The following is a 23139-nucleotide window of genomic DNA, read 5'->3' as shown; positions in this document are numbered from 1 at the left end:
TGAATTTGTGTCTATTCATATCTTATCCTTTGCTTGATCAATTATTACGATATTAGTAATAGCATATTTTGCAAATAACCTTATCCTCCATACTATGTCGTTTGAATTTCTTAAGAGTTGCTCTTGTTTTAGCTGTTCCTCATATTTTCCTTAAAACAGGGAAATGTTGGGTTTCTTATGGTCTTAAACTAGGCTTTAGCTGGAAAAGGTGTAATTGTGAAGGATAAAGCTTTACAAAATTTGACATCATCTTAGCTACAAGAAAAAGGTGCAATGATTATAGACATGAGATATCAATTTGACTCGTTCTAATTCAGTTTTTTCTTTTATTTTGTTGGTTTGATTTTCCCCTACTTGTTAGCATCCTTATCAAGACTTCCAGTTCTTATTAGAGGAAATGTTCCTGGAGGAACTCTTGATATTTCTAAGTCACAATACACTAAACTACTGAAACATGCATGTATTTGGCTAAGCTTTCTGTACTATTATCTCATGGTTAGTCATTTATGAGAGATTAGAGGTGGAATGTCTTAATTTCAATGGGTGGAATTCTTATTCTGTTATGTGTTGGAAGTGTGTGAAGAGTGGTGTGATGGATGAGCATGGATAACTAGCCTGACAGAAACATAGGAAACATAAGTAGAATACTTTGGCTATAATAAATAATTTTGATGAATGATGTTGTAATAATTTGGGCAGTGTTGGCTGTTAAAAATACTTTACACAGCTATTTTATTTTTATTCATTCCAACCTATTTCGTTGGAATATAGTCTTATGCTTACCATGTTATACATTCATCCACAAATAATTTCCGATTCAGTTGATTGTGGTTTTTTTTTTTTTTTAATTTTTGTTTTTATTTTAACAGGGAACAACTCATTTGTCATCCATCTCAGATGTTTTTGTTGAAGAGAAGGTAATTGGCTCACCATCAGAATGTGATGCAAAAGTTAATGTGATAAGTGATCATCCTTCTGCCATGTTGAAATTTTCAAGCATTCTCTTGAAGATCTACTCATGTTGTTTCCCATGATTCCTTGTCCTTCGATAGTTTATTTTACCACATATATAAGGTATTGTTGATTTTATTCGGTCATTTATGTAGTTCCCCTTGTAGATTTTATCTACTAAAAGTATGGAGCTCTTTACATTTATGAACATATCTTTTTGTGTCTTCAGTGAGTGTTTTGATATGGCTAACTACTTTTGAAAAGTAGGAAACTAATTTTCATCGAGCTAGGTACTTTGGAAGTTGCGTGGGTTTCCCTTGAGAGAGACAAACAATTTAGAGAGGCGGAATTTCCACTTTGTAATCAAGTTGATTTTCCTGTAGAGAGACAGTGCTTGGCCTAGTTTGTACTTCTAGGCATTTTTGAACGAAAGTAGGGATGATCAGGTGGATCTTTTGGATAATGGCCTTGTGTTTTCATTCTTTAAGTATGTGGTCTATAATAAAGGTAATTTCTTGTCTAAAATGGATATGTTATTACAATAATTTTTTATTCATTCATCTGAGAGAATTTATACACATATGTTACATCAATTTAAGAAAATTCAAACCATACAAAGAGGAAATGAATAAAAAAGAAAATAAAAAAACTATATTACAATAATTTTTTCCCTAATCCAAAAACTTAATCAAAACTCTCTAAAAAAAGGGATCACATCTTCTATTTCCTAAACTTGAAATGGACCAAATCTTCCCGCTCATGCAGGTGAAAGATGTCAACCATTCCTAGCTTACATGTCAATGATTTAAAACCTGGTTTTAGCATGACTTTGGTCAAAATGTCTACTTATTGTTTTTTGGATGGAATGTATGATAGCTCAATTCCTCATTCAATTTCTGCCTTGATTAAGTTTCTATCTATTCTTACATGCCTCACTTGATCATGCTACATAAGATTATGGTAAGAGAACTCTCGATAAATAAAATATGATTGCAGACACTGATTAGTAGTGTTATTCTTTTTTTAATTTTTTATTTGTGGCGATAGTGTAGTTGTCGTGGACGCAGTTGGTCTTGGAGCTCAAGGAAGTAATGGGTTTATAGCTGCTGATATTTAGTGTTCTTCGCTCATTTTTTATGTGCCTATTATATCTACATGAGAGGGCCTCTTCTTTCTGGAAGGTAAGATATTTTGGTCTTCACCATTATTGAGTAAAAAATTGACATTTGACAAGTATGTGATCTGTACTTATATTTGAAGGATGCAAACAGGCTATTAGTGTTGGCTGATACTGTGATGTTTCTATTTGCCCCTGAAGATACCATTCTGAGCTGTGCCAATGTATTGGTGTCTGCAGTTGCCCCTGCAAGTCTTTCACCATTGTTCCAAACTGGAAATTCTGGTTGGCCAGATATGTTCAAATTGCCAGCTGCTATTGTCGTTGCATCATTTAATTGGTAAATATACCTCACACATCACATTTCTTTGACAGTAATATGCATTGGATTATGGCTTTTCTTTTTAGGCCCTGTCAGGCAAGATGTTCCTCACACTACAGATGCATATTATGTTATTTTAATCAACGGAGTTGTTTCAAAAGCTTTACCTTTGACTGTTCAGAACAGTGCTGCTAAAACTTTAGTTGCTCTACTTAAATTTCCAGTTTCCATATCATTTTTAACCAAAACTATAAATCAAGTTGTTTCAATCCTTGCATCCTGCGATAGATAATAAAAGCACAATTTGTGCTTTTTTTGTACAGTAATGTGGATGTATAAGGTACTCCAAACTGGAATACGGTGTTAAACAAAATTTGTTTTGGAGAGTGGGTAAAATTAAATTAAGGTGATTTCAAATATCAAATAAAATTATTATTGGTTATGAATAAGGAACTACATATTCAATTAATATCTCTTGTACAAAAGCATTATTGCAAGTAAATAATATCCTATAGTATCAATTGGATTTCTTAGTTATTCATGGCTCAAATTCTTGCAACATATATGTTTAGCAAGGCAACATTGCCTTGATAGATGATACCCTATAAGGCAAGGATGGTTGAGCTAAGAATGAGTTAGCTAGGCCCCCAAATTGTCAATTACTAAGACTTCTATCAGGGAATTTTTTGCTCTGATGTGTTTGCCATCACCAAAGGTGTTTATTCAATATATTTCCTCATTATTCTGCAATTTTACGTATATGTTTTTTATAATATAGTACCTGAACAAAGACATTCTGTATGCTTTGTGCTTTTCCATGGTTAATGAAACTATGCTTGAATATTATTCAGCTTTAGTTATATGACATTGAGGGGAAAAATTTTGAACTTTCAAAATGCTTGTCTAAATAAATATATTTATGGGATATTATTGTAGTAACATACCTACTGTCCTTCCAGATAAAAGAAGCTAATAAAATTGCTGTGCTTCATTGTTTCATGAATTCATAAAATTCATGGATTATAAACAGTACATTTTCACATGCAAGACATGTACTTTAATCAACATTGAGTATCCATCTAAGCTTTATTTGTTAATCATCAGTTTGAAACAATATTTTGAATATGAGAAAACGAAGGCTAGCTTGTCTAGTTGGATTACATATGCTGCTAAGCAGAGTTATCATTAGGTTCTTTGAGATATTTACCTCATGAATTGAGATTTAACTGGCAGAAACATTCATTTTCAATTAAACCCTTGCTTCTAATGCATAAACCTAAACTAAGGACAAAGGAAACATTGAAGTTTAACACTTAAACTTATTTCATGAAATCTTTTCCTATTGCAACCTCAGATTTACAGGGATGTGGGTAAGGGGTATAGGAGCCTCCTGTTGCAAAGCTCTCTCCTGGCCAAGCTGCTTATCAATTCTTGGCTGGCTGTCAGAATGGGAAGTTTCTGCCCGCATACAGCAAGTTTCCTTCTATTTATTCGAACTTGTGAAGGCATTTCTGTCCAAAGTCAAATATCAGAACCGAGTTTTAAAATTAATTTCAATCTATAGTTTTGTTTTCCATTCACATCTATTAGATGCTAATTATTTTTCTATTTTGTTGCTGTAGTTGAAAGACCACCAGATCCTATCCTTCCTATTTAATGTAAAAAAAAGAGAAATAAGTATAACCGGTAGAAAGAATTGTATCTATTAAGCGTAGTTTATTTTCGGATGTAACAAATTATTTTGAATCAATAATTATGAGTGCTATATATAGTGTTTAAGATGGGTGGTTCTTATCAGAAGAGGCAAGTTGCTGCACTAGTTTCTCTTATTTTTCCATGCATCACATAAAATGATATGATTATATTTTCCACTTTCATTTGGAGTATGGCTTTTTATTATTTTTCCTGCTATTAAGAAATTTGGAGAATGGAGACTGGGTATAATATATACATATCAAGAAGACCTCCTATGCTGATCTTTACTTTGTTTGTGAGACATTTTTTGAAGGGGCTTGTTTTGGCTCAGTTTATGAGGCTTGTTTTCTACTATTGTTGTATTCTAGGAAGCATGTGGTGCGTTTCCATGCTTTGGAAACATTTCGGTTTTCAAAACGGCCTGAAATGGAGACGAAACGTTTTGGGGCAGTTTTGGTAATTTGGGAGAATAAGGAAACGCGTTTCTGCAGAATACTTAATCGTCTCCTCTACATGTTTGTCAGCCTGTCATGAATCTCTCCATCTCCGTTGTCTAAAATTTTGACCTTCGCAGGCATCTTGAAGTCTTGGTGACTGCATATCCGGCTTCATCAGAGTGCATCCTCGGCTACGACACTCTGTTCCGTCTCTGGCTTGGTAGCTTTATGCTTTAGGTTCGTTTATTCTACACAATTTACGAAAATCCACGTTGCTTATTCTACTTTATCCCATGTATTATGAAAATCCACACTGCTGCAACTGATTCCTTAGCCATCAATATTCAACTCTGCAGTGCACACATGTAAATTATTAATTATGTAATCTGTAATTCTTTTACCATTAATAAATTTTTAGCTACATAATACATGGCTTATGAAAATCTGTAATTCTTTAGCCATCTTCTTATTATGTAAACCTGTAATTCTTTTTTGTACACAACTTCTTTAATTTCACTCTCTACTATAATGAATTTTAAAGACTTGGATATATCAGCTAGAAAGTGGTTTGTGGAAATTATTTCCTTCTATCATGAATAAGGGTAGATAGAAGGCAAATCGAGTCTAAACATCTTTTGTCTTTAGCTTAATTTGAATAAAAAATAATTTGACTCGAATTTGTTGAGCCAACATTGATAGGGGTTTGAGTTCAGTTCGATTTTGACTTAAATTTATAACTCAAATATATATGTGACTCATATTCATAATGTAAATTTATGACTTATTGACAAAACAATATTATTTAATAATTACTTAATATAATTCGAATTAAACTACTAGGCAAATTCAAATCGAATCAACTCTTCTATCTAGTTTGCAAGGGAAGCCGAACCGAACTTTCTCTATCTCAAATTCAGTTTGATTTTAAAATGAGTCGAACCTTTTAACTCAAACTCTATTCAAATTCAAATCGAATAAATTCTAACCGAGTTAAATTAAACTAAGTCAGTTTTCGAACTTAAACCAATACTAAAATTGAAAAAAAAACCTCACTCCTACATTGAACTATTGAAATAGTTTTGGGTGAATTTCTTTGCATTACTGTTATTATTATAGGTTTAGTGATATTATAATGTCTCTTAAATTGAACGGCAGTGTTCATGTTAACATGTCATAGAAAAATCATCCATGTATACTTAAAAAAATCAAAAAACGTTTTGAGAAACAAAAAGACGTTTCTTTCCTATTCAATTCTCATGAATTCATTTCTAAAATGCCTCCGTCTGATCAAGTAAGTTTGAGGCTGCAGGAAAATTCATCCATTTTTTTGGTAATTTTATTTATTTGTTAATTTATTTTATTTTTACTGAATTGGAGGTTTTTCACTCCTAAGTCTGGCGGCGACTCCCAAGGAAAGACGTTTGGTGGTTCAACGAGGTGCGCCCTTTTCAGTCTCTCTTTCAGATTCAATTACATATTTGCATACATCACCAGTTTTTAATTTAATAGTATTAATCATGAATAATTAATCAAGATTAAAGTAAGTCAACAATTGTATTGTGGCTTAAGATTAGGGCGACAAGACGATTTGTCATCATCACTGGATAAAGATGATTTTCTTTGTTTAAGGATAAAGATGAGTCATTGTGGAGAGCAGTACATTGAAGATGGGTTAGAAAATAAGAAAGTAAAGCTGTCAATTCCGATGCTAAAAAGAGGGTTAAAAAAAATCCTAAATCTTAGAAAAAAAATATTAAATTTAAAAGTTTAATATGAAAAAAAATTATTAATTTTTTAAATTTAAAAAAGAGAATAAATAGTATTTTATTAATTTTATTATATTATTAATTAAATAATAATTTTATTTTTAAAATTAATTATTTTATTTATTTATAAATTTAAATTTTTAACAATTAACGAATTAAAAATTATTGTCCTGATGCAGGTTACATCTCTTTCATAATCTAACTGTAATTTTTTAATTTAAAAAGAAATAAAAATATTCTATTATTTTTAATATATTATTAATTAAATATTAATTTTATTTTTAGATGTATTATTTTTATTAATCTATAAATAAGAATTTAAATTTTTGATAGTAAGAAAGATTAAGTTTCTGTCAATATGTTTTTAGGCCTTTAAATTATTGCCATGATGCAGGCTGTATCTCTTTCAGAATCTAGCGGTAATCACATTATTGTTTTGGTTAATTTAATTTTGTTTTGTTTATTGCCGTTTTACTCAACTTTGAATGTAAATTGGTGGACCTAGACAACTATTTCTCATTCTAAAATTAGGAAATATGACTATTTCCCACCTATTTTTTAGCCATATCTCAAATATATACCCACACTTGATAAAAGACCTAAACACCCACCCAAAGTTTAATCTGTTTACACTCGCCCACATATTTTTTGTTAGATTAAAGGATAAATTCGTTATTTTATCAATAATATTAAATAATTAATCTGTTTATTCTTTTTGAAAGAGAAAAATTGAAGTAAAAATACATTCCAATATTGAGCATTTAATCTATATTATTTTTTCACTCCTAACCTTATCTCAAGCGTGTTAGGAGTTCACTCTCTGCTATAAAGAATGTTAAAGCCTTACATATATTAGTTGGAAATTATTTCCTGCTATCAGGAAGAAAAGTAAAATTTACTCCTAAATTGAATTTCTTTTCATAACTGTAATTTTAATTATAGATTATAATGTCCCCTGAATAATGCATGAAGTTGTTGGCATGTTGCTTTCTTTGTTGACTAACCAAACATTTTAAGTCTTTCATCTTTGTCTCATTTAGAAGAATAATTTAATTAAAATTACCAATCAATACTACAAATGTCCTGTATCTCTTTGACCCTCTCTTCTTTTGATCTCTGAGTTCTCTTTCCTTTTCTATTTTTCCTTCTAATCTGTCTGATACCAATTCTTTCCTTGTGCTTGAGAATGGAAGAAACTGCTGGGAATGCTGTTTTAGAAGTTGGAAAGTGCTTAAGTGCTCCGATTGGGCGTCAGTTTATGTACTTGTACAACTACAAAACCAACTTTCACAATCTTAAAAAAGAAGCTAGAAAGCTGAAGGATGCAAGAGATGAGGTGAAGGCTAAGGTTGTTGCTGCTGAAAATAATGTGGAAAAGATCAAACAGACTGTTAAAGACTGGCAGGGGGATGTGGATTCCACCATTGAAGAAACAGACAAGCTGATTCAAGAGAAATCAAACAGCAGTTGTTTCAACTTGATCACTTACTACAAAAATGGCAGGAAAGCATGGAAAAAGCTGAACGCTATAACTGAACTTCTTCAGGAAAAAGTAACATTTGCTCAGGTTTCTCTTCCTACCGCTCACGAAGTCATTCGGCTCACTAACAAAGATTATGAGGAATTTGAATCAAGAAGGTCAGTTTTCAACAATGTGCTGAAGTCATTAGATGATCCTGAGGTTGGAATTATTGGGGTTTATGGAATGGGTGGAATTGGTAAAACCACACTGGTCAAAGAAGTTGGTCATCAAGCCAAGAAAAACCATTTCTTGGATGAGGTGGTTTTCGTAGAGGTATCTGATAAACCAGATACTAAAAAGATTCAAGATGAACTTGCGAATCAGTTAGGTGTGAAATTTGATACGGAGGCTGAACGAGTGAGCAAGTTGAATGCGAGACTGAAGAATGATAAGAAAGTGCTTGTAATTTTAGATAATATATGGGAACGATTAGATTTGGAGGCTCTCGGTATTCCTTGTGGAGATGGCCGTGGGGGATGTAAATTATTGCTGACAGCAAGAAATCGTAATGTATTATGGAGTATGGATTCCAAGAAAGATTTCTCGATGGGTGTCTTAAAGGAAGAAGAAGCTTGGAGATTGTTTAAGAAGATGGCAGGTAATCAGAGAATTGTTTCATATTATAGTCTTTTCTTCTGCATACCTATGAAAAATATTTATATTCATTTAGATTAATTTCTATTTACTGTTATATATTACGTGAAATAATAAAAAGCAAATTTACTCTGAGAAATTAAAAAATAATTGTAATAATTTCACCGATATATGCTTCATAAAATAATTTCTCTTTTTAAGTATTTTATTAACTAATATTATTTAGTTCTTAAGATGTTCAAAATATGCTTCATAAAATTTCACCGATACTATTTCATAAAAATACTCCTTTTGTTTTTAAATTCGAAGCACATATTAGAAATGTTATTAATACTCACTTTAAATGCATGATCTATAATAAATAACTTATTGTCTAAAAAATTTTTATATTCAAATGGGATCGCTTTTATTATATTTGAAACATATGGAATACATATCTCTGCCTAATGATCTGTAGTCCAGGGTCCCCTTGCAGGTGATGTTGTTGATCAAACAAATAAGCTGAATACTCTGTCGAATGATGTGTGCAACGAATGTCGAGGTTTGCCAATTGTCATTACTACAATAGCAAGAGCATTAAGGAATAGGAGACATCAATCTCAATGGAAAGAAGCCTTGCGAGAGCTAAGAATGCCTTCTCCAACAAAGTTTGCAGGCTTGCTAGAAGAGGAATATTCAAAGATAGCATTGAGTTATAATTATCTAAAAGGTGATGAGCTCAAGAAAATTCTGCTAATCTGTAGTCTACTGAAAAATAATACTACAATTTCAGACTTGTTCAAACTCATTATGGGTTTAGATATATTGAAAGGAGTTAATCTTACTATGGAACAAGCACGAAATAAGCTGGAAAGTCTTGTCTATGAACTCAAGGAATCTTGCTTGTTGCTTGATGATTCAACTAGTGAAGAGTTTTCCATGCATGATGTTGTTCGTTCAATTGCCATAACAATTGCATATAAAGATCATCATGTATTTACGGAGCGAAATGACATGGTGATGGAATGGTCAGATAAAGAGCAATTGAAAAAATGCACTAAAATCTCACTAGCTGATTGTAATATGATTAGTGAGACTTGGCCTCAAGGTTTGGATTGTCCAAAACTTGAATTTTTCAGTACAAGGATGAATGGTTCTTTTGAAATCCCTGAAGATTTTTTTGTGAGGATGGGAAACCTCAAGGTTCTAAGTTTCTTACACCTAGATGAATTGTCCTTGCCAACATCTCTTGGTCTTCTCACAAATCTTCAAACGTTATGTTTGGATTATGGGACATTTTCAGATATAACAATCATTGGAGAGTTGAGAAAACTAAAGATTCTTAGCTTGCAATGTTGTAAGATTAAGCAGTTGCCTGAAGAAATAAGTAAATTGACTCAATTGAGGTTATTAGATTTAAGTGGTTGTTGGAGACTAAAAGTTATAGTATCAAATGTTATATCAAACTTATTCCGATTGGAAGAATTGTATATGAGTGGATGCTCTATTTTGTGGAATGTTGAAATACTTGAGGAGTTGAAGCATTTGTCTCAATTGACAACTTTAGAGATATATATTTCAAATGATCAAATTTTGCGAAAAGACTTCTTCCCCAAAAATTTGGAGAGGTACAAAATATCAATTGGAAATGGGGCTACTAATTTTGGTAGTTCTCGCATACATGGTGATGATTGGAAGTTCATGCATGTTGAAAGCTATTTGTTAAATAAGTTTGCTACTTTAAGAACGTTGAAAGTGAATTTTAGTTCTATCATCTGGCAAGAGGAATTGCAATGCTTCTCGAATGTTGAATTCTTATGCTTAGACAAATTGCAAGGTATCAAGAATGACCTCTCTGAATTAGACAATAAGGGTTTTTCTGAATTAAAATATCTCTATGTCCATAATAATCCTAACATCGTGTGCATTGTTGACTCAACAAAGTGCATACCTCATGATGTCTTTCCCCTCCTGGAATCTTTGATTTTTTTCAACTTGATTAACTTGGAAAAGATATGTTATGGTCTACCCTCAACAAAGTCTTTCTACAACTTAAAATTTATAGAAATGAAAAACTGTAATAAGTTAGAAAATATCTTCTCATTCTCCAATGCTAGTAGAAGCCTTCCACAACTTCAATTAATTAAGGTGGAAGATTGCAAGAATTTGACTGAGATTTTTGCTGTTGAAAGTAAAAATAGAGTAGACAAAAATGAGGTAATTGATAATATTGAATTTTGTCAATTACGCTCCTTGACTTTGATTAATCTTCCAAAGATTGCAAGCTTCTACTCAAATACAAATATAGTTTCAACATCGCAAAAGACACAAAAAGAATTGACAATTAATTTGGAGTTCAATGATATCAATTTGGAGGATGAGAAAATTGCTACTGTCATACCATTTTTTAACAAAAAGATTTGATTTATAATAGTCTTATCCTAATTTATTATATTGCTAGATTTTAATATCTCTAAATGGACTTCATTTCAGGTTTTATACTTTTTTTTTAATGGCATTAAATTTTTGGCAGGTTGTTTTCCCTTGTTTGGAAGAATTAAAGCTTGGAGCAATTAATTCTGAGAAAATTTGGGATAACAAACTTTCAACAACCTCTTGTTGCTATCGGAATTTGAAAAGATTGATTGTGGATAGCTATCAAAAACTAAAATTTGTGTTTCCATCATCTATAATCAAAAGCTTTGAGCAACTTCAACACCATGAGATAAGTTGTTGTAAGGAATTAAATGAGATTGTTGTCAAAGAAGAAACAGAGGGTACTACTATATTTATTTTTCCAAGGATAGCTTTTTTGAAACTTAAAGAATTGTCAGAGCTTACTACATTCTCCCATGGTAAACACAACTCAAATTGGCCTATGTTAAAGGAGTTGGAGGTGTATGATTGTAGTAGACTAGACATATTTACTTCAGAACATAAGGTACGAGTCTTTTTTTTTTTTGATTATAGAATTTGTTGAGGCTTTATTTTGGTATCCATATGCATCTTTAGTTAACTGTCAATTAAATAAAAAATTTTAATAAACAAAAATTTTATTTCATTTTTTTCCTAATTTAAAATTTTTATAATTTCCTTCACCCAAAGATTTGAAAAGTTATTTTCCCCCCCTTAAGATACATTATGTGTAATGGCGTTTGTCCTCTGATCAAATTGCTAATTTAACTTAAACTATTTTTTGTTTTCAAGCTTGAACATTAACAGTCTTCTTTATTGAATTTTTTATTGATTGATTTCCTAAAGCATTAAGCAAATGAAGCAGATGGCATGAAAAACCAATCTTTCAACAACTTAACAGAACAAATTATGAAACCAACCAAAATGACGTAATCACGAGAAGGATGTAGTCTTCAATTGAATGATATGTTAGTAAAATCATTAGAAAAATCAAAATCAACAAGAATATGAATTAGAAAATTGAGAGAACGAAAACTAAGTAGGGTCACAAACAGTGGCCTTTTGTCAAACACCTACTGTAGACCCAAAAAAGCACTAGGGCAACTTCCAAATCACAACAAACTCCACAATCCAAATTCCCAACTTCAATAATTAATTCACAACACCAAAATTAACACTATCGAAGCCTCAAATTAAACCAAATTAGTCACCAAAATTAAGCAATTGCACAGAGGGAAGATGGTGATACGACGGGATGAATAGACCAGTGGTGGATGATTGACGGTGGCGGGCGGTGATGATGGAAGAGGGCTGGAGCGCCGGCAGTGGCGGGTGATGAGGTGGCAGTGGCTTGAGGCGAATCTGTGCGTTGACCGAGGGAGGAATTAAAGTCTTCTTTTAATGTTCAAATTATTAAAAGAAAAAATTGTTTGAAATTAGAATTTTAGTACATGGACAGGTACAATAAGATAGATAGGGAGATCATATTTATAAGCGTGGTGGCGAGAGAGAGTTTTATAACATTTAGTATGGCATGTCATAACATATAAATGAATGAAATACAGCTTTTGTTTCTCTACTTCATCTAAGAAAACATTGAAATAACATTAAATTCTGAGAAGATTTGGGACAACAATTAATTTTGAGAGTTTTATAACATTATTCTAAGAGAGATATATAATGCAAAGTCCAAGAAAATTAAAATCTACTAGATAAACTATTTGAATTTCTTTTTGAAAATGAACAAAGAATAAAATAAAAATCTTGGTATTTCTATCATTCTTGAATGTTTTTAGTAATATTTTACAACAAAAAAAAATTTGAGTGCAGGTTGTTGTCCCCAATTTGGAGGTCTTAGAACTGCGTTCAGTCAATTCTGAAATACTCTGGGATAGTCAATATGTGGCAATTTCTTCTTGCTATCAACACTTGACAAACTTGATCCTGAATGGTTGTGAAAAACTAAAATATGTATTTTTACCATCCATGGTGAAAAGTTTTGAGCGGCTTGAACACATTGAGATATGCAATTGTAGTGTGTTGAAGGAGATTATTTCAAAAGAAATGGAAGCAAACAAGACATTTGTATTTCCACGAGAAACCTTCCTAAAACTGGAAAATTTGCCCGAATTTGCAACTTTCTATCCTGGAGTACACACTTCTGAATGGCCAGTGTTAAAGAAGTTGGAGGTGTGTAATTGTGACAAAATAAAAATATTCACTTCAGCATATATGAGCTTCCATGATAATAATGAGGGTCAACATGATATTTGGGAGAAACAATCCCTCTTCTTGGCCGAAAAGGTAAGTGCCTTTCATTTTCACTTTTACTTTCCAAAAAATAAAAGTAACATGAAAAAAATTTATGTTTTAACCTTTTGCCAACGTTGTTTGCCTTCAGTACGAGTTACACTTTACCTGTGCATTGATTCAAAATATTTTCATATTTTATTTCTGCTTAAATAAAATACAATATTTTTGTGTCAAATTGTTTGAGAACTTCAACTTTAGCTTTATTTTGTCTAATTTGTTTGCAGATTAACCACAATTTGGAGAAATTAACCCTAACTAGAGCAGATCACATGATAACATTGCTACATCAGTTTCCAGAAAACTTTTGTAGATGTACAATTGAGATCAAACAGGATAAATCTGCCAATATTTCAGTTGGCATCCTTCAGAGATCGGTTAAGCTGGAAAAACTCATACTCAGTGGCTGTTCATATGAAGAGATATTTACATGTGGAGAGGATGAGAAACATACACAGACAATGATACACATAAAAAGTTTGGAGTTGAGTAATCTTTATGATGCGAAGTACCTTTGGGGAAAAAGCTCCAACCTAGACTCTCTTCTTCAAAATCTTGAAGTTCTAGATGTAAATAATTGTCATAGAATGATAAATGTTCTGCCGTTCGCAGCATCTTTTGAGAATCTAACAGTTCTGAATGTACGGAGATGTTTTGGATTGATGAACTTACTCACACCTTCAATAGCAAAAAATTTGGTCCAGTTGCGAGAAATGAAAATTGGAAGTTGCAGAATGATGACAGAAATAGTATCAAATAAGACAGAAGATGTAGCAGCAGAAGATGAAATTGTTTTTGGCAAACTGAAATTGTTGTCACTTGAAAACTTACAATGCCTCACATGCTTCTACTCTGGGAATTATGCATTGAAATTTCCGTCTTTGGATAAATTAACTGTATATGATTGTCCTACGATGAAGACTTTCTCTGTAGGAAACTTAAATACACCAAGTTTACAGAAAGTTCAACAAGATTGGCCGGATAAAGACAAATGGAGTTGGAAGGGTGACCTAAATGCAACCATACAACCATTGTACGAAAAAGAGGTATGCATTTAATTTAAGATTGCTTTTCTTTGAATTTTCTTATACACCTTCAAACTTGAATTCTTGGCATAAAAATTAATTGAAATTTTTTTAATAGAAAAAATTAATTGAAATTTTTTTAATAGAAAAAATATTAAGTTACAAAATTTTAATTTTACACACATTAAAAATTAATTTTCTTTATGTTCAACACACAAATTAAAGTTGAATAGTACAACCAATATTAGGATGACAAATTAGTTGTCTACATTCAAAATTTTTTTTTCTCTTGACTTTTTGTTAAAAAAAATAATGCTAGAAATATTGAAAAAAACATTAACTTTTTTATAATTTACTTAATCAATCATCAGGTTAACTCTAAGTCAGAGGAATTGACACTAAGTGGAAAAGACGTCACACTTATATGACAAGACCAACTTGCAGAACATCAGTTTTCTAAAGTGAAAATTCTTAAGATCACTAAGGATGAATCATCGAACATTCCAATTGGAATCCTTCAGAAATTTAACAATCTTAAAAAACTTATACTACGATCGAGTTCATATAAAGAGATATTCTCATGTGAAAAAGATGAGAAACATGTAAGCATGCTCACACAAATAAAGGAACTAGAGCTACGGGGGCTTTTCAATTTGGAGTACATGTGGAAAGAAAAATATCATCTGGACTCAATTCTTCAAAATCTTGAAATGTTACACTTAAATTTGTGCCACAATTTGATTAGTATAGTGCCGTCTTCAACCACTTTTAAGAATCTCATAACTCTAAAAGTATGGTACTGTGATGGATTGATAAACTCAGTATCATTATCAACAGCCAAAAGTCTGGTGCGACTTGAACAATTGATATTGTCACAATGTAAAATGATGGCAGAAGTAGTATCAAGTGAGGGGGGTACAAAAGCCGAGGAAATTGTTTTTGACAAACTAAAGCTGCTGTCACTTGGTAATTTAAAAAATCTCACAAGCTTTAGCTCCGGTAATTATGTCCTCAAATTTCCAGCTTTGGAAGAATTGATAGTTTGCAAATGCCACAATATGAAGACTTTCTTTGAAGGAGTCTTAAGTGTACCAATTTTACGAAAAGTAAAACAGCAACGACATGACGAATTAGGATGCTGGGAGGGTGACCTTAATACTACTATTCAATTTCTACACAGAAAAAAGTGGTACATATTCATTTAACAGTTACTTATTTTTGTATTATCTCATTCCCCTTACTTCTAATCATTGTTTCTTGAGGATAAGGTCTTGCGTCCTCATGACCTTATCATTAACTTTCCTCTATATTAACATTATCTTGGAAGTAGTCAATAACTCTGTAGACAAAAGGTCAAAAAAAATTATTGAATTTTATAGTAGCCTAAAGGCCATTTGAGGCAACCTTGATATATATGTATGTATGTGTGTGTGTGTGTGTGTGTGTGTTCTAGTACAACCATAAAACGTCATGATTGTGGAAATGAGTTTCTGTTTTTTTTTTTCTTCACATTTTTTTTCTCTTTACCAAACTATAGATCATCATTTTAAAATTTAAAATGACATTTCCCTGCACTTCGTTTGTTCACTTCATTGTGTTGTGCTATATTTTTACAGAATATTCAGAGTTCTGGAAGGATACAGAGCAAACTTCAATGAAATCTCTGGAATAAGGCTCTTTTGTTTGTGGTTTGTGAGGCATTATTGCAGCTCAAGTTTCCTGTGTTGAGGTCAGAGGTGGGAGGCCTTTTGTTTCCATCTTTATTCTTCTGCTTCTGCTTTTTCGTTTTGCCTATTGTGGTTCTTGGCATTTATAATGTAATATGAATTATGTGTCTACATGAATGAATGTCTAAATTATGAAATTTGTGTCGTGAATGGTATGATGATTCTATTTGGTGATATAATTAACAACAGACTAAGCAGTGGACTAGATGTTAACAGACTCACATAAGTTGTTATAATGTGTTTTCATTGTTGCAAAAGTTGTTGAGCATGTGGTTGCTCCATTAGAAGACTAAATGAGCAACTTGAGAATCTCATGAAAGTTTGTATTGGTAACTATGGTTTCAAGATTTCATAATGCTCTTCATAGCTTATAAATAATTAATTCTTTTTCACACGCAAGAGATCTATATATAAAAACATAGAATTTAAATTTTATCAGTTTGAAACAGTTTTCTGAATTTGAGAAATTGACGGTTGGCTTTTCTGGTTTTATTACACGTACTGCTAAGCAGAGTTTCAAAGTATATCATTAGGTTACTAGAGATGTTTAACTCATGAGTAGAGATATTAGAAAAAAAGACATTTTGTGACTAAGGACAAATCATTCATTGAAGTTTAAACTTTAACTTGTTTCATAAAACCTTTCCCTATTGCAAGCTCAGATTTAGAAGGGTGTGGTAATGGGTACAAAAGAGCCTGAGATCACCTTGTTGAATCTTGGGTCCTCTTTAAGTCTTTTGATTGCTCTTCTGCAAAAATTGGTAACATATATCTGGTATCAAACTTATTTCTTGCTTTCGTTTTATTTATGAAGCAATTCTGGAATCATCCTTTCTGTCGCAAAGCTCTCTCCTGGCCAAGCAGCTTTTCGTTTCTTAGCAAGCTATCAAAATGGGAAGTTTGTGCTTGCATACTGCAGGTTTCCTTGCGTTGATTTATTGGAACTTGCAAAGGCATTTCTGTCCAAGGTCAAATATCAGAGCCAAGTTCCAAATCAATTTCAATTGATATTTTTGTTTATCTTGTCCAGCTTCTGGTTCCAGGTGTTCTGCTCCAGAATAGATTGTGGATCCTCTGCTTCCTTGGTTCCCTGTATCGTCCTGTCTTTCCAGAACCAACCTCTGCAATTGCTTACCTGCTGTGCTTGTCATGGGATTAGTGCTGCTGTAAGTTTCTTCTGCAGGATCCAATCCCAGATCTTCTCTACTTCTCTGCCCAGATTTTCTGTCCTACTCTCCTGACTGTAGCAGCTCAACGTTTCTGCTTCCTGGTTTTCACTGCAATAGAAGCTTGCCTTCCCTCTAATGCAGTCTGTTCCAGATTTTATTGTTCTCCAGTGCTCCTGTCTGCATGACTGAATTTATTCTTCCACTGCCTTCCTTCTACTGCTTGCAGGGTTCTACAAGAAAGCTGTCTGTGCAGTTCTCGGAAGAAGCAAGCACTACCAGTCTGCCTGCTACTTTGCCTTTCCTGATTGTGCAGCAGTGCGGCCATTTGGGTGAAATCCTGCCAATGTCCAAGCTGCCTGGGATAGCGGCATTGATCACCTCATCCTTGCAGTTCTAGGTTTTTTTTCCCAGGTGCAACAATTAGACAGAAGCAGGCCTTGCTCTGCAGATTTTCAGTCAGAAGCAGTTCTTGCCCAGGCCTTTCCAGAATTTTTCCAGGTGCAGAAGCTGATCAAATTAGGTAAATTTCGTGCTGGGCTTCTTTCTCCTGTTTCAGCTGCTGCTTCAACCATCTGTGAGATTGCAATTTTTTTTCTGGATGTTTGTTGCTCCTCCCTGGTCCTGCAGCATTTTGCATTATGCAGGTGTAGGTCTGAGCGATCTGAATCCTGGAGGATCTGGTTTGTTGCTGCCTTGGAAGAAAGCACCCTGCTGGTTTAGCCTCAAAATTAAAGTTTTGTTTTTGTATAGCATAAACAAGTTGGTCTAGTCTGCACATGTACTTGTAAAGTTTGGTGATAAAAAAGTTTTTTTTGATTTTTCTGTTAATCTCTATGGTGGTAAGAACTTTGATAAGTTTTCAAAAGGGAATAATGTTTGTCTGTCGTAATGTTTGTTGTAGAGGTCTTGATAATAAAAGGAGAAACAAATATCTCTCCTTTCAATGCATCAAAACAAAGAAACTTAAAAAGGACCCAGACTTAACATTTGTGGTGGGTTTATATGAGTTATATATTATATTATATTATATATATTTATTTTTTTCCGTTAGTCTAGAAATAAGTTTATATTATTTTGGGAATGGACAGTGGGTATAATTCTTGTTGCTGGATTTCTTGAATTTCTATTCTGTTCATGTATATATATCTACAAGAGCCATGTGATAGTGCATTCAAAAATCCTGTGCCCTTAATCTGTAACCAAATATTTTGGTAATTTTTGTATTTGTACTTGTCTGTTGTAGCTTTGTGTTTTATACGGTTTTATAAATTTAGTTAACTTGTTGGGTATTTTAGTCTTTACCAAAGAATAACAGGAAATGATTTCTAGCCCTTAATATTTTTCTCTGTAACCCTACTTTAAATTTTTCGATAAGGAATGAAACTGTTTTATTGAATATAAAAAAAATATTCTTCTTCATTTATATTTTTAATTTAAAGCTTTATATTTATAGTTACTGAAAAATTAAAAATAAATTAATAGAATAATCACTAGTTTAAAACGGAACTTCAATAAATTTATTATTAATTTACAATAAGTCCATATTTTTTTCACCATTTATCAAAACCCATTGAAAGTTAGTCAGGTAAATTTTGAAATTTTAAAAATGTTACGAGTATTAATAAAATTTTAGAGTATTTTTAAAATTTAAAAAAAATTAGTAGTGTTTAAAAAATTTTTTAAACTTTTTACATATTTTTTTATGGTTTCAAAAATAACAATTACATCCCTAAAAAATTTAATAAAATGCAATATTTTAAAATTAGTGGAAGTTTTAAATTTCTTGATAAATTTTTTAATTGATAAAAATATTTTATTATTTTGAAATTTATATTAAATGTTAATAAAAATTTTATAATTTTACTGAAAAAGTAAAATTATCATTTTTATAAAAACTAAATAGAATTTATTATCAAAAACAAATGAAGGGTTAAAATTTAGTTTTTTAAATTTTGGATGGAGAATATGTTAAAATATGTCCTAAAAACCAATCGCTTTAATTAGTTTTAAGGGTTGTATATCTTGCATATATATTATTAATAAAAGAAAAGTTTTGTCATACTTCACATGTTTTCAACGTCACTTATATTTATATCTATGTTGTAGTTGTATATTACATCCATATTAGCTACATGCATACGACATGTGAAAGGTTCCGATGAGTTTTAATAAACGTCATCAAATCGTTCCATGCATAGGCAATCTGTTTGGGCAGTAGTATTATATAGTGGGTGTGTGCTATATCACCACAGTATATCAATGGATGATATTAGACATGGTGAATATACACATGGGTAAACAATTGAACCATTTGATGGTTAGAGAACTGATCAAAGGTTATTCTATTATATTGTTTATCGAACGTGACCGCTGAACGATGATCACATAGGCATTAATATGTAGTCAATGATACATCGTGAATCATACTAGTGTATAAATTCTTTGACTTGAGATATCACAGTTGTGCTTCGTTTCGGAACGTATGGTTCATACGGTGTATACCACGAGGCTAATCATGTCTCGTTCAGAAGTCGTTTTGATTATATAGTGCTTGAGCGAGAGGACAAATGATGATCATACAAGGATCCGTCAGCTCGACTGCTCCAAGTTTCCATACGAATATCGAGAAACATGAAAATCTAAGATACTGGCCAGTGTAGATAAAATACCACATGAAGAGAGTTTCGATGTGGCACGTTATGATGTATTACTTGATATTCGAAAAGATTAAATATTGGATTTTGACATTCTATGAATCCAAGTTTAATCGGGATGTAATGACGGAGGGATTGGACTACATAGTAAGTGTGAGTAAGAAAGGTTTATTTGACATTATGTGAAGCTTGTACTTCATTGTGATGTAGGGGTCATGGGACATTGCTAGATGACACCACATGATCAGTGGGAGCTTCGTTTTGTAACAAAAAATGAAGTATATCAGTTAACGACTATAATGATATAATGAAACATATCGTCTAATATGGGGCCCATGACTACGTCACTATGAACCTTGAAGGTCACACCCATATTTCAAGGAAAAAAATGGTGTTATGAAGCTGAAAATATTTATCCATGGTTGGCTAGCACTTTCTGAGAATAAAAATTGTGTTTTTCGAATAAGATTCGAAAAAGGGGCAAAATTGTTATTTTACACTTTTTAAATTGTTTAGAAAGTTAAAATGAATAATTTTGGGCACAAATTATTTCACATGTGTCAAATTCCAATTTCTCTTAATTATCAACCAATAAGAATTAAGCACATGTTATAACTTGATAAATATCAAGTTTTAATGTAATAAATGTGAGGCAAAAATAAAGAAATATATACATTTTTCTTTTCTTCTTCTTCTTTGCCGGGAAAAGCTTCTCCTTTCTTCCATTTTTCTTCCTTGAAGGGTGCAAGTCAAGAGATCACTTATTTTAGTGATTCAAGCTTCTAAATTTCAAATAAAATTACAAGGTATAAGGTAGTTTACATGTTTCTATGTTTTATTTCTTGAAAAACCATGTAAACTTTACAATACTATTGTTATATATGATGTGAACATAAATTAAAAATTTTAATTTTCTTGCCAAAATCCTTCAAATGGTATCAGAGCAAGAGTTTGATCCTTGAATGACAAGAACATGCCATAATTTTAGGTGTTTGGAAGTGTTAGTGATCAAAACCTAAGCTATAATTTTTGTTATATGTGATTAGTTCAAACCAAGTGTACATATGTTATTAGGAATGTCTTAATAGCATTGGAGAAGCTTTAAATTGTTGAAATTGTGTTGGATAACTTTTGACATAATTAAAATTAAAAAAAAACCCTAATTTTAGAAATTTAGGTGATTTTTAAATTAATGGTTTAATCATGATTTATACATGATTGTCATGATATACACATGAATTTTAATCATGACTTTACATGGGAATGTGTTTTTTAAGAAACTTAGTTTGTGAGACTTGGTGAAGGGCATGAACAAATTAACATGATTTCCATGTGTTTGGTTGATGGAAATAACATTCAATGTTGATTGAATTGTTATTAATTCCTTAAACTAGTGCTTGCCTTGGTTTGATTGAGAATTGAATTCTTAATAGCTTGGATTGGATAAATTACTTTATGAGTAACCATATTCATGCTTGAATAATTATTATATGGTGAGATGGATTATGTTTGAGTGATGAATGATTCATATATGTCATGATTTTGTGAAATGCATGACACTTGTGAATTTGGCTCATATTAGGCATGTGTTATGTATTTATATTACAATTTGTCATTCTAAAATCTATTCATATTTAAGTATGAATTGAAACATGGTTAGTGAGATTTTGGTGAACTTGGTATGTGTTTTGGAAACATCAAGAATTAGGGTTTCATGGTTGGTTTCAAGAAAAATGCAATATAGAATTTTGGTTTAAATTACTTTGTTTACTTGTTATGGTTTGATCTTGTAGACACCAAACATTGGATGTGTTTGTATTTTAGCAAACTTGAATAAAAAGCATGAAATATGGTAAATTATTTGTTAAGTTTACCAAATTACAAATTTAATTTCTATATTTGAATGTTTGACTATGGTGTTACAAATATTAATATGATGCCCAAAATGTCATGTCATTAAAGGTATATATGATAGTATTAATGCGTGACACGTGTATGCTATATATATGAGACATTGTGACATGGTACACATCATGCTTCTAGATGCTTAATATTATGTATGCTAGATTGAAATGGACTTAACATATTGGATGTGTTTGTTGTCTTAGATACATAAATAAAAACTCAAGTTTGCTAATCTAAGATTAAATTATAAGATATTGGAAGTCTTATATGCAAGATCAACCTAATGTACATTTTAGACATGTGATATGCTAAGTTGTATGAAAATATAATTTCTTTTGATTATTGAATAATATAATTGATATGTGTTCAATAGCATGCCTAAGTTTTATGTTTTATATTATCATGTAATTTATTTATGGCATATAACACATAGTTTTGTGTTTTAGAGAACTAAAACTTTTAGGCATGAAATATTCTTACAATACCATTTAGGATATTAGAAAAGTTTTCAATGGCATAAATTGTAAGAATATGGTTTAGTAACATGTCTTAGGTGACAAATACGTATCCAAAGATACATATTAGACTACTCAAGATATAAAATGACTCTTATTAACAATAATAATAAAATCTTCCCTAAAATTTTCATATCAAATTCGAGTCTTCCATTGTGGGTTGATTAGGGTTATGTCATAAGGCTAGAAATCCTAGATTTCTATTATATGACAGATACTATGTCATATGACGTAAAATTAGTCGATTGGTGTCTAGAGTACTATTTTTGTCATTCCCTAGATTCTATTATGTGCAGGAGTGATGAGGTATTATATTTGGAAAGCACGATGGGTTGAATTTGACTAGTTTAAAGTGCTTAGATCTATTATGTGAGGTGTTCAAAGCCAGAGGCTCATATGAATCATAGCTTGCATTTAGAATGTAAAAGGAAATCGATTCCTACTTATTGAGCTTGACAAACTTAGATCTATTATATGTGGTTTGTCAAGTTTGATAAGAACTTGATTCCCCACTAGAAAGTGATCCAATGAACTTTCCGAATCTTCAACCGAGGAAGTATAAGATTTGAATAAAATAGTGGGAGCTAATAAGATTAGGTTTATTGGTAATTTCTAATCAATTTGTTATTTCTTACAACATTCTCTCTTGTGATCTAGAATCTCAAAATGTCAACGGTAAACAATATACTTCTGAAATTGATGGACTCGCATGTGCTTATTGGTCCCAATTTTAAGGATTGGCTGAGAAATCTAACCATTGTTCTCAATCTTGAAAAGTCAACTTATGTCTTGGAGGCACCTTTACCAACAGCAGTGGACCTTAATGCCCCTGAGGCAAAGCAAAGGGTTTATGCTGAATGGGTAGATACTGACTTACGAGTTCACAGTTATATGCTAGTATTAATGAACTCTGAACTTCAAACTTGGTTTGAGAATGTGAAGAGTGCGTATGAAATTATCACTACTTTAAGACAATTATATAGTGAAAATGCTCGAGTGAAGGAATATAATATGATGACTTCACTATTCAACATGC

The 23139-nt window shown here is 31.8% G+C and overlaps 2 protein-coding genes across 5 annotated transcripts in view; both read left to right on the top strand.

The window, feature by feature from the left end:
- The window catches only part of LOC123220309 (probable disease resistance protein At4g27220), an 83574-nt gene extending 65663 nt beyond the window's left edge, over nt 1-17911 (top strand). Inside the window, exons 8-10 of one of the 4 annotated variants that reach the window (XR_006503021.1) lie at nt 16675-16828; nt 16904-17026; nt 17256-17911. The gene's annotated coding sequence lies outside the window, so the exon portion shown is untranslated. Of the gene's footprint in view, nt 1-16674; nt 17170-17255 lie in introns of all 4 variants that reach the window. The other 3 variants (XR_006503019.1, XR_006503020.1, XR_006503018.1) reach the window with 3 other exon arrangements.
- On the top strand, nt 7329-14858 carry LOC123221451 (probable disease resistance protein At4g27220). Its single transcript, XM_044644301.1, has 6 exons — nt 7329-8408; nt 8880-10600; nt 10917-11324; nt 12629-13102; nt 13336-14154; nt 14505-14858. Exons 1-6 carry the CDS (start codon nt 7475-7477, stop codon nt 14559-14561), a joined length of 4413 nt encoding a protein of 1470 aa, XP_044500236.1. The 5' UTR covers nt 7329-7474; the 3' UTR covers nt 14562-14858.
- Nucleotides 17912-23139: the final 5228 nt, after the last annotated feature.

Source organism: Mangifera indica, chromosome 7 (genome assembly GCF_011075055.1).
Source record: "Mangifera indica cultivar Alphonso chromosome 7, CATAS_Mindica_2.1, whole genome shotgun sequence".
NCBI classification, from domain to species: Eukaryota; Viridiplantae; Streptophyta; class Magnoliopsida; order Sapindales; family Anacardiaceae; genus Mangifera; species Mangifera indica.
The sequence above is the reverse complement of the archived record's forward strand: the minus strand, read 5'-3'. Positions and strand labels throughout refer to the sequence as shown.